The sequence below is a fragment of the Sinohyriopsis cumingii genome, chromosome 2 (genome assembly GCF_028554795.1).
Source record: "Sinohyriopsis cumingii isolate HCF-2022 chromosome 2, ASM2855479v2, whole genome shotgun sequence".
NCBI lineage: Eukaryota > Metazoa > Mollusca > Bivalvia > Unionida > Unionidae > Sinohyriopsis > Sinohyriopsis cumingii.
This window is the reverse complement of record NC_142962.1, coordinates 109,006,819-109,026,636: the sequence shown is the minus strand read 5'-3', so window position 1 is coordinate 109,026,636 and position 19,818 is coordinate 109,006,819. Positions and strand designations below refer to the sequence as shown.

At 34.1% G+C, this 19,818-nt stretch overlaps 1 protein-coding gene across 2 annotated transcripts in view; it reads right to left on the bottom strand.

Moving 5' to 3' along the window:
* Positions 1-19,818, bottom strand: part of LOC149805595 (ubiquitin carboxyl-terminal hydrolase 34-like) — a 147,292-nt gene that overhangs the window by 106,901 nt on the left and 20,573 nt on the right. For both annotated transcript variants that reach the window (XM_089950231.1, XM_089950232.1), the window contains exons 5-11: positions 18,791-18,940; positions 17,664-17,731; positions 14,470-14,662; positions 11,297-11,355; positions 6,035-6,113; positions 5,421-5,513; positions 2,459-2,584 (exon numbers count right to left, since the gene is read on the bottom strand). In XM_089950231.1, the coding sequence (XP_089806357.1) occupies positions 2,459-2,584; positions 5,421-5,513; positions 6,035-6,113; positions 11,297-11,355; positions 14,470-14,662; positions 17,664-17,731; positions 18,791-18,940 (768 nt within the window). The remainder of the gene's footprint in view (positions 1-2,458; positions 2,585-5,420; positions 5,514-6,034; positions 6,114-11,296; positions 11,356-14,469; positions 14,663-17,663; positions 17,732-18,790; positions 18,941-19,818) is intronic.

Genomic DNA, 19,818 nt, shown 5'->3' with positions numbered 1-19,818 from the left:
GTTATCTGCCCACCTATGTGGCAGTTAGAGTGATTTCTCCTTGATACAGGGATTTAAGCCAAATCACATGAATACTTCACTTACTATCGGAGTAATGGCTGAGAGGGCGTATGTTTATCACAATCAGGTTGAGTATTATTAAAGAATCGTATTTAACGAGAAAAAAATTGGTTTCTTCATTAAATGTTACCTAATTACAATACCTTAAAAAAGGTAAGACAAGAGGGAGTTACATCTCGTTACTCCAGTCTGGTCCCCTAAGGTATGTGATACAGCTTCTAGATAACCCAACTGGAGAAGAAACTAAAATCTGTCAGGGAGCAGCTTTGAAAAGGGACATTGTACCCTCCCACAAATCCAGTGGAAAGTGTGAAGCTACATTCTATGAAGCTGTCAAATGACCCAAGATGGTAACCTGTAGGATCTACCAGGTTGAGATGAGCCTTTTGTGATGACAAATGTCTGAGATAAAAGTTGAAGAAAGTGGACTCTGACCTACATCCCACGGCATGGATATGCCACTGAAATAACTCTTTCACTCAAATGCATTGCTTGTGGAAACTGCCCTAACTTTGTGACCTGAAATGCTCATTTGATTTGGGATAATTTCCCAATATGCAGAATGAACAACCCATTTTTTTTCCATGACAAAGTGTCTGTGCTGACATGATGTCCTTTCTCTTTTTGCGGGTTAAGATGAGGCATCATCTCCCTCAATGCAAGAGCTTGGTCCTTTTTAAGTATCACTTCAATGCTTGCACTGGTCTTGTAGATTACCTCTGAAATTAAGTGTCCTAGGAAGAAAAGGATTTCACTACAAAAGTCTGATTCCCCTTGAACAAAAGCCTGTTCCTGGTAATGAAAGCAGGTACCATCATACTGTCCCATCCTGCTGGAACTGCATAAAGTTCATGTCAACTGATCAAGCATGTGTCTAATTCTGCCTGCTATCACTAATGCAAGTAGGAAGCAGGTCCAATATATAAGGTGAACCAAGGAAGCCCTTGAGTGCCATTCAAACAGTGTCTTGATCAGCCAGGCTAGTACCCATGATAGATCCACTCAGGCCACAAAGCCAATGCCTCTGGAAATATCAGCTTGAAACTGGACAGCAGACTGGATTTGTCATGGTTGATATCCTATCTATCTTTCATGATGACTCGGTGTATGAGTGAAAATCAAGGGAAGAAATGGCCATTCTGCTTGTATTAAACAAATCTTCCAGGTCAGTGAGACAGCATGGAATATGATGTTGTTGTTGTTGTTGCTGTAGGGTTTAACGCCATTTTTCAGCACATGATAGGCTATACATGGCAGCCAGTATTATTAGTGGAGGAATAACCCGGGAAAACCCCGGAAGGAACCACCGACCCACGAGAAGCTACTGGCAAGCATGGAATATGATAAACTTGTCCATGGATTTGTCGATGAAGACACCTGCTTAAATATTTCCAAAGAACAGTTCAAGGACTCTGTTTTCCTTGCCTTCTGTGACAATTTCACCATAGTGGACATGTTGCACTAAATGAGAATGCTCTTCCATGTAGAATATCAAGCCACCAATGGAATACTCTCAATATGGTTTTCATCTCCTGGATATCAATAAATAGGACATCACTCACATACATGGAACTTGATGCACATCACTGTTTCCTGCTGTACATGATATCATCATCATTTTGCATTAAAAACACAGCAAAGATAAATGCCTGTGCCAAAAACAAAACTTGTTTGAAGTACCCATACAGGAGATACAGTCGGAAAAATATCATTTAAAAGTACTGTTGGGTCTATTGTAGTTAAAAGTTAACCTAGTCCTTTAATAACATGGATGTGGCTCTTACAAGAAATATATTCTTAAGCAAAATTCTTGGATACTTCTAAGTATGTCATGATATTCTGATACTTCAATACATTTCCTGCAGTGCATCTGAGAATTTTTTTTCGTTCTTCAGCCATGAGGCTCCACTGTATTCAGAGTAAATTCCTATACAGCTTGTTCCCTCAGTAAAACTTTATCTCCCACAAGACTATACTAGTTCATTGGCATTTCAAAAAAACTAGTTTTGAAATATAAACATATTATCAAATTATTATCAACTTCAATGTTATCAATTATACTGCTATTATCGCGATCCAATTTTTTTGGACCCCAATTATAGTGTAGTTCCACTGTATACTATTTTTTAATAAACTTCTTTTTGCAATTCATGCATCCTGTATTTTAAAAATGGATAACCCACAAATACATGTGAATTCACAAGGATGTGTTTAGGCATCAGAATAGAAATGAACATCTTCTGATGGCAAATTCATGACACTTTGGATCTATTTCAGGAAAAGGGAAAAATCATTTTGACAACCCAATTTGTTAATAAGTCTAAATTTGTTACAATATCTATATGTATATGACATACACCAAAAGTATGAGATCTGAATATATGGTATAAAAACTTACAGATTCTGTATGTGCTGCAATATCCAGTGCTGAGACAAGCTTAAGAAGGTACTGGACAGGCTGCAACTCAAGGTGTTTTATCAATGGAATTAAGATGTCAAAAACCTGCTTTCCACAATGCTTCAACTGAAAAAGCAACAAGAACATTTTACATCTGATTCAAATATATTTTTATTCAATCAAAATCAAGTAATGTATCATAAATCATGTTGATGGGTATTGGACAGACTAACCACTTAATTATCAGGAACTGGTTATTACATTAACCAAAACTAAAAATCTAAGTAAGACATAATTAGAAAAAAATGTTCTCACACTTAATGAGTTCATGAGTTCTTACCTATTAAGATGATTGATGATTTCTCCCATATTTTCACATAGTGGGTGTATTCCTACTCTGAAATTTTTGTAACTGGTGGAGGGAGGAATTTGTAATAATGAGGACAGTATCCATGAATTGACCATTTTAGCATGTTGCAACAAATGTCTCATAAATAACTTTTAACAAATTAGATACATTTTAGTTGTTGATCTTCACTATCTTCAACACAGCAGCATAGATAGTGTTATTACACTGGCACAATATTTATGCATAAGATATGCACCAGCAGAGACATTACTACTAAATACCAAAAACTGCATCAAACAGTAGAGACATTACCACCAAATAATTCTCGTGGGTCGGTGGTTCTTTCCGGGGTTTTCCCGGGTTCTTCCTCCACCATTAATACTGGCCGCCATATATGGCCTATCGTGTGCTGAAAAATGGCGTTAAACCCCACAACAACAACAACAACAACAACCACCAAATAATAAAAACTGCATCAAACAGTAGACATTACCACCAAATAAGAGACATTACCACTAAATACCAAAAACTGCATCAAACAGTAGAGACATTACCACTAAATACCAAAAACTGCATCAAACAGCAGAGACATTGCCACTAAACACCAAAAACTGCAAACAGTAGAAACATTACCACCAAATAACAAAAACTGCATCAAACAGTAGAGACATTACCACTAAATACCAAAAACTGCAAACAGTAGAGACATTACCACTAAATACCAAAATCTGCATCAAACAGCAGAGACATTACCACTAAATACCAAAAACTGCATCAAACAGTAGAGACATTACCACTAAATACCAAAAACTGCATCAAACAGTAGAGACATTGGTAATGAATACTGAAGCAGCATACTAACAACAGGCATTACCACTCAAAATTGAAATTTGCATGAAACAACAGAGACATTACCAACGAATACTGAAAACTGCGTCTAATATACCAAAGAATACTGAAATGGGTCATGCAATTCTGAATTTGCATTTGATATGATGCTGTACTTGGCCTAACAATTATGAGTATTTGTTCTTCACTGGAATTATTGATGTATATTACTTTCTGCAAGTCCGTGTCATATGCTTACAAATTTATATGAAAATCCACAACAGCTGGGTTTGTCTTATCCAATGTTTGCCCTTCCAAGTATTCCAGCACTCCAACTGATCACCAATGTTCACCGAAGTCATATTTTATCTAATGCATGCTTTTTCTTCTCAGATCAACTTAATAAAAGCAGGCCTGCCTTTCCTCACTCCCTCTCAGATCAATTTGTTGGCCATGTGTGAATGTTATAAGATTAGTCACTAACAGAATGTAATACATCAATACTTTTGGAGCACTCCCAAAATAGAACAGAAGAGCAACTTTGGAGACTGGATTATTAGGTTGCACCTCGTAAGTCACTAACAGAATGTAATACATCAATACTTTTGGAGCACTCCCAAAATAGAACAGAAGAGCAACTTTAGAGACTAGATTATTAGGTTGCACCTCGTAATTCAGAACTGAATATCTAATGTTGTTTAAACCCAGTTCGAAGTATGATTAATGTCAGTATTTTAACAAATCATCTCCTTCCTTCCCAACTTGTTAGATTGGAAGAATGGTGAAATTTGCGAAAAATGGCATATTGGGGCTTTAAAGTTCTTTTTTTATTTTTACCATGTGCAAATAATTTTGTCACTTGGAAAATTCTTTACATACCCTAGTCACACATGTCTGTCAAAAAAAAACAACAACAAGAGTAATATTGCAATCGTTCTATATATGCTTATTACATATTATAACTTTCTATATACATTATATTATTAGTCCAACTCATACAATACAAAATTTAGGGGAGCAGGAAAATTGTTTAGCATTAACTAGGTTCAATGATAATGAATTTTATTATTTTTATCTGACAGCAGTCAGAAAACTAGTCAAACAATGTTTCTCTACAAAATAAAGTTACACTGATTTTTAATCAACTTCAACAAGTTTACCTCTCAAAAATCATTTTGCAATATTGAAATTTACATGAAACCATCAAGTCTAATTTAAAACTTTTAACACTTTAAGTTGATTTGAATGATTGAAGATTTTTAACCCAGAAAACAAAACCAACCAAAACAACTTTCAGGTGCATACTATTATCTGCTACCTGTGGTTACTCAAAGTTAATGTCAATACTGTACTTGGCAAAACAACTAAATTCCTTTGTGATTAGTTTGACATTTTCCACTGAAATAATAATATCATATTTAAAACCAGAAGTGATTTTTCCCCCAATATTATATGACATCTCCATACTGAATCAAACTGACATAAACAGATCACACATTTATTTTATTAAAAATGGTACGTTATATTTAGTTATGGCACAATGAACTGCTTGTCAAATTTTCACAACAGACACTTGAACTTTCTTTTTGAAGTTTTAAACTTTAATGAGTTACCTATGGACCAAAAAATATCTTTATCTTAAATAAGTTCTTCATACAAATCAACTCACAATAACCAGGTAAATATACATACAGTACAAAAGAAGACTGCAAACATAAATAATTTAGTTCATACAAAGTTTTCATATTAAATTAATTGATGCTAAACCTGATTGACTGTATTTACCTGTGCAGCTGCCCAAATGCAGTCTATCTGCTCATTAGTGATTCTTCCTTCCACAGCCAAAAAGTTCAAGATAATCTGACTCTGCTTGATAAGCTGTAAGGTAATAATTAGAATAAATACAAAACTATAAGCTGTAAGATAATAATTAGAATAAATACAAAATTATAAGCTGTAAGGTAATAATTAGAATAAATACAAAATTACAATCACTAAATGTATGCAAAGTCCAATGTAACCACTATTCACATCCTGCCAATTTAACAACCCTGGAAAAGTCTATACAGGAAATTTTCTTCCTAACTGGAATAAACCTAATGAGGAAAACAGAATCATTTTTTTCATCAAAATATCAGTGTAAACACTGCTTATGCTGACATTTAACAGCACCTCATATGCAACCTTATCTTAGTTTTAAAACTTTCACAAAATTTAGAAAATTTATTAATAAATATTATCTGTGCATCAGCTTCCTTTTGCCAGCGGTTAATTCAGGCTACTGAACCGATTCAAGTTGAAAAAAATATGCTACCAAAATACCAATACTTTTCCTTAGAAAAATATTACAATGGAAACCAAATGAAGTATGATCATTCTCACAAGGTGCTAAAACTTACCTCTACATGTAGGTTTGGGCCAAATATGTGTTCAATTATTTTATGATCTATCAGCCACTGTGCAAGATGATGACCGACCCTTAAAAAGAATAGATAAAAAAGTGAAACAAAACATGAAAAAATGGGTTTCTTTGTAGGATCTAATAACACTTTGCTGAGTAAATATTTTACATATTTCTCAAGAAAACATACATAAGGTAAAGTTTTAATTTTAATAAACTGTTCCCATTTTCCCCCAAAATAAAATTACCCATGCAAAACTATTTACCATAAACATTTAACAGATTTAGTCCTAATTGTTTTTTTTACACTTCTGTTAATATACATGGTTTCTCAGTACAAGATGAAGACCTGACATGTATTCACCCATCCATGAAGGAAAAAGAGTGCCTTGAAGGGACATGTGCTCTGTTATCTAAAAAGAATTTCCAGGAATTCAAGACAAGACCATGTCATTGTTTAAGAGCGGAGTGTTGAAACCATCTCTTATATTAATGAGCTGCAACAAAATTTTCAAATCTGCTGCTATAGTGGCCATACTAGATTAATGATCAGTACTATTTTCATTTAAGACACTGTGCCAATAGGACCATCTGTTCAAAAGGAAAAGCAATAATAAGACTTTCAAAATGGCTATTAGTGCATCCATATTTGGTACAAAATTGGCCCCTTATATATTTATGACCAGCTAGATATCATACAAAGTATTTTGGTGAAAACCTCAACATCAATATCACCATCAATTCTGAAGCAGCATTAACTTTTTTCAAGATGGTCATGTGGCCATACTGGATGACAGATTGGCATCCTTTTCATTCAGGATGAACTGGACACCATAAGAAGTCTTGTGGTGAAAACCCATGTTGATATGATTTTCTATTTAGAAGAAGTAGCAATAACAAGATTTTCAAGATGGTCACCGTGGCAGCTATATCGGATGTCACAGTGGCACCATTTTCATTTAGGATCGGCTAGACCATGGGATGAATGTGTGTATAAAGTTAAATGGCAATTCTCCAAGTAGTTAAGGGTTTGTGATAACAAACTTGTGATAATGGACAGACAGAAGATGGACACTGCTCCATATGCCATACCATTGGCACTTCTGATCTATAACCAACAGAACTAACAAGAACTATTAGCAATGAGTGATCAAACACTCCACAATCAATACAATTTGAACCACTGGGATTTAAACAAAGGAACTTGTGTTAGGAAAAATTGGCATTCAAAGGCAATGTTGCATCTAGATTATGACGTGGAATGTCTGAAATTGAACTCCTTCAAACACTCATCAATACAAACAACATCTCAAGTAAAAGATATGAAACTGATTGAGCTAAGCCAGTAAAGATACATCCAGGACCTTGAATCAAAGATCATATCAAACTTCATCAGAACATCCTGAATGGTTCTTGTGCCATTTTGATACAATCAAGAATCCCATGAAAGGATAGGAAGTTGGCAAACAAAAGTCATAACTATGTCCACACTGGTGTAGACAACAAATGCAAATAAAAGCACATCTAGGTCTAAAAGACAACCATCCAGACGATGTTTTCATTATATTCCATCATAATATGTTCAACAAGTCTTCCATTATCAACCATGATTTTGGTCTTCCATAAAAAGAAAGAAACAAATTTTAAAGGGGGTTTCGAGGTCCTCCCCCAGTGGGGTCGTGAGGGGCAGCACCCCCAATCCAAGGGTCCAAAGACCCCTAACCAAAAATGCATTTTACACTTATAAAAAACTGCTCCTGGTGCGACTTATGATCATAAAATAAACCAAAATAATCATTTGAAAAAATAATAAACTTGCCAAAATTGTTCAACCTGACTTCAATAATTCCATAATATTTATAGTCACATGAATTTGTTCTCCAATACTACTGATGCTCAAGTTATTTCATGTGCATGTCAGTGTTCACATCATAATTAAGTCACAATAATTTGTCAATTTTTGCAGCAAATATATTATACTTTTCTCTTTTCATAAAAAATCTGTAAAATAAACACCCAAGTACATCAACTATATACAAATAATCCCATACATTCACTTGTCTTTTTCTCCAATGGACACAACCTGCTGATATGCCAGTTGAGCTCTTTTTGCAGCTTTAGCAAAGCGTTCTTTAGCCTTCCTTTTTGTCACCAGTGACTTTTTTTGCTCAATGTGCAATTGTTTCTTTTCCTTCTCAAGAAGACCCTTTTTCCTTTCAAGCCGGTGCTTGTATTGGCGATGCAGTGCATATATTCTGGCAGAGGGCTACATCAGTTCCCTCATGCAAGAAATCTTTCTTCTTATAGTAATGAAATGCACTTTTTCCAGATGCCTTCTGAGCTTAAATTTTTCCGTACGTAGCTTCTTTTGTAGGTGCTGTTCCAAACTCTTCCAACCACTGATTACCACAGAGCAGAGGACACAAAATGCCAGTCCTATAGTATTCAGTTTTCTTATAAACTGACCAACTAAATTTTTGTCAACTTTTCGCTCCAGCCATTCTCATTTCCATACGTTTCTTTAAACCTTGATTCAAACTTTTTGTGTCATGGTCTCTCTCATCAACTTGGGACACCATGTTTTGCATCATTGCCATCAGTTTCCATTACACGAAGATTCATTGGATGAATTTAAACCTTGAATCAATCAGAATGCTCTTTATGAGAGTCGTGTGCTAACTAATATATGTAACGCATAATTAACAAGGGTCGTTGCAGGATGGTAGCAGACAGACTGTTTTTAAAAAAACAGATCGGAGATGACACAAAAAACAGACTATATGAAGAAAAATCTTATTCAAGTCAGGAGAAATTCCGTTTTAAAACGGAGAAAAATCATATCTGTATTATACTGATTGCAAGCAATATTCCAAATTTCCACATTAAGTATTATGTATGTATGTATGGGGATTAATGGCACATCAAGACAATCCTGACTATATAGTGCATTTAGATATCCCCTACAAGTCCAAGACATTCTCAACTGGAAGGCCATCCTGGGACAATATGATCAACAAGAATTTGTTTGACAAGGATATAACTTTGTCCAGTTAGAGTATGGATGAGCGACGTAACCCATATAAAAGCCACATGCAAGTCTATGAGACAATGTTCATATACAACTGCCTCTGAAGATGCTTCATGGTTGCACTCAAAGCAACATCCAATGTAAAGATGTTTAAGTTTCAACTGCCATAACTAATCTACAGTGGAATTTAATTAAAAAAACATATGGCACATCGAAGTTGATGAGACAATGTTCGTATTAATTTGCATGAGAATATATCAAATGGTACTTCAGCTGTGCTGGTTACAAACACCATTCATGGCTTGAGAAGTTACATCAAGGTTTCTCTATTTCTTAGAAATGGTGGCCATATATAATAGTGAATCTTCATCATTGGTGCAAATGTGAAAGGTATTCAGGCTAGGATACTTTCTGTCAAATATGATAAAATCCTGTTCAGCTGTGTTTAAATTTTTTTCTGTATTTAGTACAATATCTTGTCCCTTCTACTTTTTCACTTGTCCCAACCTTTAAATTCCTTGTCAAGATCAGAGACTTAGAAAAAACAAATGAAATAATGTTTATTTCATAAAAGAATTTAATTTTTATAAGCATATATTTAAAGCTTTGTTACAGCAAAACGGCAGTTTTCCATTATCCAGATATCTTATATGCACTATTTCTTGCTTTGATACGACAGCACCCATCAGCAAGAATCGAAAGGAATTTACTGGAATTCAAACTGTCCCTAACTTATCACAAGATTCAATTAACTGACATAGCTCAGTCTTTTGCCCCAAGTCCATTCTTAAAATGAACACCACCTTTATTCTTTGCCTGGTTTACAAATGGCATTTACATATAAAAAAAATTGTTTTCCATATTTGGCTGGGGTGACGGATTTTAATTAATTTCAGTGAATCCTCGTTTAGTTTTAAAATGGCCCTTCCTAGTGGATTTGTTGTACAAAACAGTCACGAGACATGATTGGTTCAATCCTGAATTTATCAATAGCTGCAAAACATTTTTCCTTTTGAGACAATGAAATTAAATCAATAACTGTCAACGAAAATGCAGCTGACAACTTCTTTGTCTCTTGGTAGTATCATATTTTACATTTTTGCTGCCGCAGAGTCTGGCTTATATCTCTTTGCAGAAATAGCTACCTAACACTCAGTGGCAGTCTTATATTTTACTCCTCCACTTACACGAATTTCCCCTTTCAAAATCTTCCTCATTAGCTTCTTGCTTGACAAGTACTTCTAAAGTGATCGTAACGTACATTTGGTTCTTTAAATATGAATAAAGACAGCTCCTTAACTGGCAAAAATTCACCAATAATTTGCTTCAAACACAACAATGAGCATGGAAATTAATCCTCTGTATAATCAATTAAAACTCAAAAAATCATCACTGCAACTAAAGCAGTTCATAAAGGGAACTGACACTGTAGTTAGAGCCTTTCATTAATTTAACTGGATTGATTCAATGGATTAAAATCAAAGGGTGTGTCATTCATAAGGATCTGGTTAGAGCAAACACATTACAACTAAGCCTTTTAAACACTGCTAGTTAATCATACCAGCTTTGTTTTGTTTAATGTGCTAGGATTTGGTCACTTGGCCCAATATGCAGTCAAAAGATAATGGAACATACATGCATTCAACAATAATCAATAATCACTGGGTACATGTGATACAGAATGTAAATAAATACACAAAGTGAGATCGAATTAAGCATGCATGGCCAGACAAAAGTAGATACAGTGATAATATCATGAAAACAAACACTTGTCTGACATTTTCACAAATAGGAAAAAACACCTGTCCAGTCTAGCAACTTAGAAAATATTACTTGCCCAACTTTAAAAATTAATAGTTTAGGGCATCAGTCTACAGGATTTGCTCAGCCCTGTATAAATAGAAGTCTTCCTCATAATTTATATGTAGCTTCTTTACTCCTCAGCTCTGCCACCATTCTGCACCTATCCGCAGTCCAACTTTCCTCCCGATGCCCAAAAAGAAACATCCTGAACAAAATTTTATTCCACAAATTGTGTACACTCTGGTATTTCTTCAACATAATTCAGAAAAGCAGAATTTTCACTAAAATTTAAAAAAATAATTCTGGAATAATTGTTACCTCTGATGCTAGCAAGGATTTATCTCTTTTAGAATTCACTCAAGAAATGTAACAAAATCTAACAACTCATTTACATGGGAACAGATACTGTGCAAACTTAAAAACCCTTACCTCTCTGCATCCATTAATGTCTCATTGTTGCAACTTTCATTGTACAAATTAATCTGATTCTGAAAAGAAACCAATAAATAAATAAATGTGGGTGATTAAAAGAAAGTCTCTTGAAGAGACTAATACTGGCCTGGTCTACTTGCTATTATCCAGTATTCATTTTTTTAATCTGATAATCACTTTTATCTGACAGAATGACTCAAAATCATTATGATTATACATGTATTCAGTATCACTAATGCAACAAATTTAATTTCCAACCCCGACACAAAAATTTTGGGGCACAAAATTCAGTAATTTTGAGCAAAATGAATCTTGTTTATCCAGGATCAGGAAAGTGAATTGCCATGCCAACAAGCCATAACAATGGACCATCAATTAAGTTGGCAGTTTCTACATTAATGTGCAATGGTGCTTTGTTTCTGCATACTCTATTTAGGCTTCAAGCTTACATAAACATTAGAGGCAATGTAGCAAGTTTCAAGTGAGCCAGAAAAATATTGTGACATTTTGTTTCAAAACATAAGAATGTTTATGACCATTAGATGGCTAATTATATTCAATGGTGATTTTACATTTTTGACTTATGTTCAACAATTTTTTTAAGGTCTGTCTATTCTTATTGAATTTCATTTGTCAGACATTTCATCATCAAGGACAGTGTACAAGTAAATCCCAGTTAACAAGAATAGTATTTCTATTATTAGTAGACAAATGTACTTGTTTATTTCCATCTATTACATATGCACAATAGGAGTCTCTTCTTTCTTCCTTCCTTCCTCATTCACATATCTTTCTCATCAATATGATTTTTCATTTCCAATCCCCCCTCCCTGAAAAATCCGCACTGACCCTGTGATTGTCACCAAAAAACTACCATCAAGGTCATGACTGGTTTATGTGATATGTAATTGTCACCAAAAACTACCATCAAGGTCATGACTTGTTTATGTGATATGTAATTGTCACCAAAAACTACCATCAAGGTCATGACTTGTTTATGTGATATGTAATTGTCACCAAAAACTACCATCAAGGTCATGACTGGTTTATGTGATATGTAATTGTCACCAAAAACTACCATCAAGGTCATGACTTGTTTATGTGATATGTAATTGTCACCAAAAGGCTACCATCAAGGTCGTGACTTGTTTATGTGGCATTTTCTCTTGACCAATAAATGAGATGAAACTATTCTTTTTAACTGCTGAATATTTAAACCTCTCAGATATTCATGAGAAACTCCAACATACCAACAAGTGTTTACATTTTATGCCTGACATGTTTAAAAGATATGCAACATTTTAAATAAGTGTACTAAACATATAGATACAATAAAATTGTGAGACTAGCATAGCATATATATATATATATATATATATATATATATATATATATATATATATATATATATAAAGTCTCTGCATCATGGCATAAAATGGCTCCTTTGGCTGAAAAGTGGCTCCACATTTTTCAATTTTGTAAATTTCATGGCGCAAAGCAAAATATTTCCAAGGGAGGCCCTAAGATGTTTTATTGGTGGAAAACCCAAGTCAATATGACCATATTAAATATCTGAAGGGTACCATTCTCATTTAGTAAGTAAATAAAGATCAGAAAAGTCTTCATGAAAACTGCATATCAAAAGATCTATTCATTCGCATTAGTAGTAGCATTATATATTTTTAAGAATGCCATCTTGATGACCATGTCAAACATAGTAGCATTTCTAACTAGGACCAAGTAAATACCATAAGAAGTCTTTTAATGAAATCTCCATGTCAATACTTCTGTTCGGAAGTAGAGATATTTTCAAAGTGGCAGCCACCTTGGACATCTAACGGACACAATTTTCATTTAAGCTCAACAGACTTCATGATGCAACTCTGACCCAAGTTTCATTAATTTCCTCTAAGTAGTTCTGGATTAGTAACAAACAGCACTATAGAAAGACAGATGTTGGATACAGGACTACAGACACATGCAAGCTGCAGGACCTTATTTGATTTCAACCAGCAGAGCTAAAAATTTAAAGATATTGACAAATCAACTCGAAACTGAAGGTGGTGTTTTGCAACAGGTCTGTTATATTTTCGTAAGAGAAATAAGAATTCTAAAGAAATTTAATACTGCCTGACATGCTATTTAATAATTTCAAAATCAGGAATGAAATTTAAATTTGTGTAGCCACTAAAGTTGAGGTATCACAGGAAAAGTATGCAGTACACTCATCTAATTCCTTAGTCCACTTGCACACTTTGTTGAGGCAAGCTAAACATGTTTAATATTCAGATATATTATGTATCTGATGTCAATTCAATGCTAAATAGGCAAGTACAAATTAAATGACAGATCAAGACAGGATAAAAAATTTGAATTAAAGTATAAAATGTCACTTAAATAAACAGATTAGTCTGTTGAATGCAAATAATACACATTTTAAATATCAAAATACAAGACAGACAAGAAATCTGTAGTTACTGTAAATACTTGCATACAAGTTGGATCCAAGTGCTAACTGCACAGAGCCATCACATAATCTGGCATACAATGCACTAGCAGATGTATGCAGTTTCTAAGGACTAGGCAGCAGAACAAATACCAAAAACTGATCTGCTATTGCACTATGCAATGGCAGATTAAAGTCTATGTTATCGCCAGTTGGGTTAAATTAAAATGAGTACAGTAGAACCTATCTTGAAAGACCACCCATTCTGCCCAAAAAGTATGGTCTCTCAAAACAGGTGGTCTCTCATAACAGGTCATAACACTATATAATTAATAAACCTGTCCATGGAGAACCCAGTCTCTCAAGACAGGTGGTTTCACATAACAGTGATAACAGTGATCTTTCAAGACAGGTTTTACTGTACATACAATAGATGATCTCTGCAACTATAATAATCACTAATAACATAAAAATTTGAATGTTATATATGCTTTACCATATTTTGGCATAAATACACACCCAAGTACAATCAGAAAAAAAAACAAATGTAGCATAATCTGCCAGAACATCCAAGGCTACTCTCTCCCACCTATTACTTCAAGCAAATCAGCCTGGAGATTGATCTGCTAATGTATATTACTATAGTACCATGTTGTTGTAATCTTAGAGAAGGGTATAAATGTTAAGAGATCTCAAATAAGAAAGATTCCTGTGATATACTCACATTAATCTGAGCAATTCCTGCCAATCTAATGGTCAAGGTGGAGCACGTGAAGTATTTAAATGCAAGATCTAAACCATCCCTGTCAAAGTTGAAATGGGACTCCAATGGCTCCTTCACTGCATGCCACATCAAGTCGGTCATATTTCTGTTACCTGCCACCCGTAGATCTTTATCTGAGAGCTTACACATGTACCTATTAAAGAATATTTAAATTAAATTGGAATTTGTAGGCTATGGCATAATCAATAATACAAACATGACAGACAGACAGAAAGACAGACAACATGACTAGATAGAGATGACAACAAGGTGCCGTTCTTAGGTTTTGCACTGGATATATGAACGCAATATTAACTGGTGATTTATACTGGGGAAATCATAGCAATTCCAAAACCAGCCGACAAGTGAAGCAAGCAGATTTTAACATCATTATGATGCAATAAACTATTCTGTACACTTTTCCATCAATTATAACAGCTAATAATCAGTCCCTAATTCTAAACGGCCAGTAAATCAAATAAGGTCAATATTATATATAACACTAATGAAAAAGTTATTAATTTTGGTGTACTTTATCTTGACAATGTTGACTAGATAAATAAATAAATATCAATCAGAAGTTTTTTTTTTTTTTTTATACAACTTACCAATACAAGCAATGAAAGAAATATATCGCATCTAACATGTAAATACACAACATTCACATTTATTAGTGTCATGTAAGAAATTAGTGTTAGGACTGGTTGGCCTGCTGTCACGATAATTTGACTGGTTGGGACATGATGCATACATGCCAAACCCTGGTGAGGAAAAAGCGTAATCCAAGTGGACAAAAAGAGTAATCCGAGCAGAAAAAGAGTAATCCACAAATAACATGATAAAATTCAATGAGCATATGTACAAAATGATTTATTTACCCCTCTGGTCTTTTAACATCAATTAATGCTTCAAGTTTTCATATGTAGCACTTTTAGCTTTAAAAAGCAACAGACTCTCATACATCATTTCAAAACACTTTGTACCAGCTGAGACTATGAATGTTTTGGACACCAACAGAGCACTTTGTGCTGGGTTACTGAGTCTGGATCTGAATTAAGTTTTCATTTTGTTAACAATACTGAACAATCTCTCTCATTAGAATGGTAAAGAACCAATATTCCTTTCATAACCTGACAAAGAAGAGGAAATTTATATCTTCCAGCTGTGTCTTTTAACTTGGAAATAAGGTGCCAATGCACATCAACTCTGTCTGCATGAAGTACATTGTCAGGTAGAATACCAACTTGATACTTCAGGAGTTCTCATTCTAATTTATTTGCCGCCTTTCCTGCAGCAAGATGGATCAAAATAACAGGGACAACCGGAGACATTTTCCAAAATATAGAATGCAACTCCTTTATGAATTCCAGTCATCACTGATGCATTATCAGCTGAAAACCCCATACAGTTCTGCCAACTTATGTTTATTCAAAGCAGTATCAAGCAAATCAAAAATGTTTTCTCCAATGTCTCTGCTCTTTTCGCTGTCAAAGTCGCTTGCACAGACTGAGTACAATTTTTTTCCCATCATAATCACTACTCCTGTCTGTGGCAATACTAAATGGCCTAATTTTCATGGCTTCTGCATTTTTAAGTGAAGTATTTTCTGCTAAACACCAAACAATATTAGATGATTTTGTTTTTGCACATGCATATTTTCTCAATTTTGGAATCAGGAAACAGCCTTCTAAACAAAGGACCAACGTAGTCTTTTACTGCTAGGGGTAGTCCGTGTTTTATTAAGAACTTGGTAAATAACACCTATACATTTATAAAATTTGTGTCCACAATTGAGTTCTGCTGTAAAAAAGAAGTTATCTTTGTAATTGAGTTAGTAAAACGAGCTAATTCATGGCTTCTCTGTTTTACCACCTTGACCAATATTAAAATCCTTTCCAAACAGCCTGTGTAGTATTAAATTTTGACCCTTGCTGAACTGGGTCAGGTCATTTTTCAACAGCTGTGACAAAAAATTCATGTTCAAGTCTGACCCATTTTTAAATGTCCTGTTAAATAACAACCCATGTGTAGTATTAAATTTTGTTCCTCATTAAATTCTGACATAATCAGGTGATATTTCGAAGGCTGTGATCGCATCAAAAACACCTTTGAAGCTATGCTGCTCTCATTCTCAAGTCGGTGTCGTTTGATATAACAGTCAAAATGTAATACTACACCTGCAATGGGTGTGTAGCTGCCCTAGAATGGAGTGCTGTATTATGCAATTCATGTATTCATGTTTGAATTGGTTTTTCATCTTTTTCTAATCTATCTGTGAAATTATTTGAAAAACGTTTTTGCTATTACTCACGCATCAACTAGAATAAATCTGACTTGACTTTTAGCACCAAACACCTACAGACTGGTTCTGTACCAGATATGAATTAGAACAAAGAATCTGCGAGCAAAGATTAAAAATTAGAAAACCAGTCTGTTCTCTCTTAACTAAGCCATATAGCTGCTATAAATAGAAACTGAGGGTCAAAAGTTTGAAACCAAGAAACCAGTATGTTTCTTGGAAATAGGGCAGCTGCCATAAATAGAACATAATACTGTTAGGGAAGTGCATGCAAGTCTATGGACAAGCTTACTCTTATGTCGTAGCTACATAAAAGCCGTCTTGTCTAGAATACAATCTGTGAGATTAATGGGATGTTAATAAAAATGAGAAAAGAAATTAATTTTTGTTGGAGGGGAATATATTGAAAACGCGTAATCCGAATATGTTTACGCGTAATGCATAATTTTGTGAAAAAAGCATAATGATTACACCAAAAGCGTAATGGTTGGCATGTATGCATGATGCTACATATCTGCAGTGTGATGCACTAGTGATAGTCATCACCTGAAACTGCCACACTGCAGACATTGTAGCAATAAGACTAAAACTGTTATAGCTACATCAAAAATTCTAAATCACACACACACACACACTTAACACATCAGCAAGTAAAAGGCTTTGGTTTTATTTGATAAATAAAATCTCAAACTCATCTCTTTAGTCAAGAAATTCATAAGACCTGCTGAATAATACTTGCTTGAATAACAATCACTCCTCCAGTAAGTATGTCATACTATGTGTCATACAGTATTTTTCAACTTGTCTTAGAGTTTCATACGTAATGAACATTTGTTCGAGATCCTCTATATCTCACCTGATCACAGATGTTCTCAAGGGGATGATATACTGCATAACTGTAGGAATATTCATCCACAACCTCAACTGAAATTGTAAGGCATTACACAGACTGAAATCCAACATAACTATAGGAATATTCATCCACAACCTCAACTGAAATTGTAAGGAATTACACAGACTGAAATCCAACATAACTATAGGAATATTCATTCACAACCTCAACTGAAATTGTAAAGCATTACACAGACTGAAATCCAACATAACTTTTTCTTACTATGTTATAATCTGGGGGTCAGGAACATTTTTTCCAAGCAGCCCATCCTAAATACAAGAGAGCTTCAAGAGTTATTAATGTATCACCTGTGGCAACTGTAACAATACCTGACCAGATGAAAAATCATACAAATTTGTACACTCTCTGTCTCCTAAGTTCTAAAAGGTCAGATTCTTAAAAATGGGATAGAATTTTGAAAGGGAATCAACATCAAAATGATGCTTAAATTATTGAAAAGTGTCAATGTGAAGGTTAACACCACAAAAATAATCAAAGGCTAATATACTGAAAGTTTGTGGCATTTTAAGTAGAATAATAATAATGAGATTCCAACCAATTATAAGTCCAATTCTAATAAACACATTATAAAGCATTGAAAACACAGATGGCTTAGAATGCAGAAGTGATACTAATTTGGATAGAACAGATCAAAGAATACAACTCCAGAGATAGTGCTATTCAAGACCCTTGTACTATCACAAACATACTGGTCTGAACTATATATATATATATATTTATATATTATATTAATACTGTGGAAGATCTTTCAAGGGAAATAAATACTAAAAGATCCAATATTTTACCTAAATATCAGTTCCCTCGCTAAACTTAAAACTTACATTAACAGCCAGTGGATCTATACTTTGTTACAAATTTCAGTGAGACCAAAAAGTGTTACTATTTTTAGTAATACAAACTATATTTGGTAAAAAAGAATGGAGACTATGCCATAAAGGATGGGTTGAAATAGCTCAAGCCAAATACTGCATTTAAATACTAATGTACACTGATTCAAAAGAGGATAGCCAATTCCTGCTTCTTAAAGTTGAACATTTTAAAGTGAATAATAATAATAATGACATACTTACATTTGCTATCAAAGTTATCAGAAGATGAGCAAAGTTAAACGGTAATGTATCAGGTGTAGCCTTCTCAAAGCACTGCTTCAGGGCTCCTATTCCATTACTATCACAGAAGAAGCACACATTTCGTAGCAGAAACAGGGGAACCTCAGGGTCCTGTTTAGAAGAAAGAAGAATGCATTTAAATGTATGAGAAATTGTATTTGTGAGATAAGATCTTAATTTGTCTGCCTCCTCAATTTTATTCCAGAAGCTAACCTACCTTTACTTTGAGCATGCTAAAATGTGTGTCTGTTTTTATTTGTAATTTGAATGTGTATATCTTAACTTTATAGACACTGAGGTTCTCTTTCAAATAAAACTGTAAAAGCCTGATAATGGAAATATCAGTGATATATGTATATGAACTTAGATATGGAAAAGCCCAATAAAAATGCAAGGTGAATTAACAAGACTCACATAGTAAATTGTTTCACTAAGCATGTGTTAAGAGTTAATAATGTCCAGTGATGGACAATGGATTAGGAAAAAGCTTTAACTTACGAAAATATCTATTGCACATACATAAAAGAATGGTTTTATTTAATTGTTAAAAATGTGCATAATTATATCAGTATGTAACAGTCTGTTTTTGACTGTGTTGCTGCATTTCACATCATCTTCTCATGTGTCTTCTGAAAGAATGTGGCTGAATATCAAATGAATTATGTCTTATTGAGTATATTTTAAGACACTGCCAATTGCTATTATTAAGTCACAGAATCTGGATTTGGAACAAGTTTATAAAAACGTAATATCACTGGTAACAGTGAAACATACCCACAATCATTATGTTGTTTTGTAAATAAAGCTATAGACGCTTCTTTAAAAAAAATTCAATTAATGTTTTTTTTTTATATGTGAATTGTACCCTCTCCAAACTGTCCATCTCCAACTTGTCCATTTTCCAAATTGTCCCTTCTCTTAATTTTTTCCTCCAAACTAGCCAGACACTCTCTAAAAACAGATTCAACAGTTCTAAGAATTAACAAGTG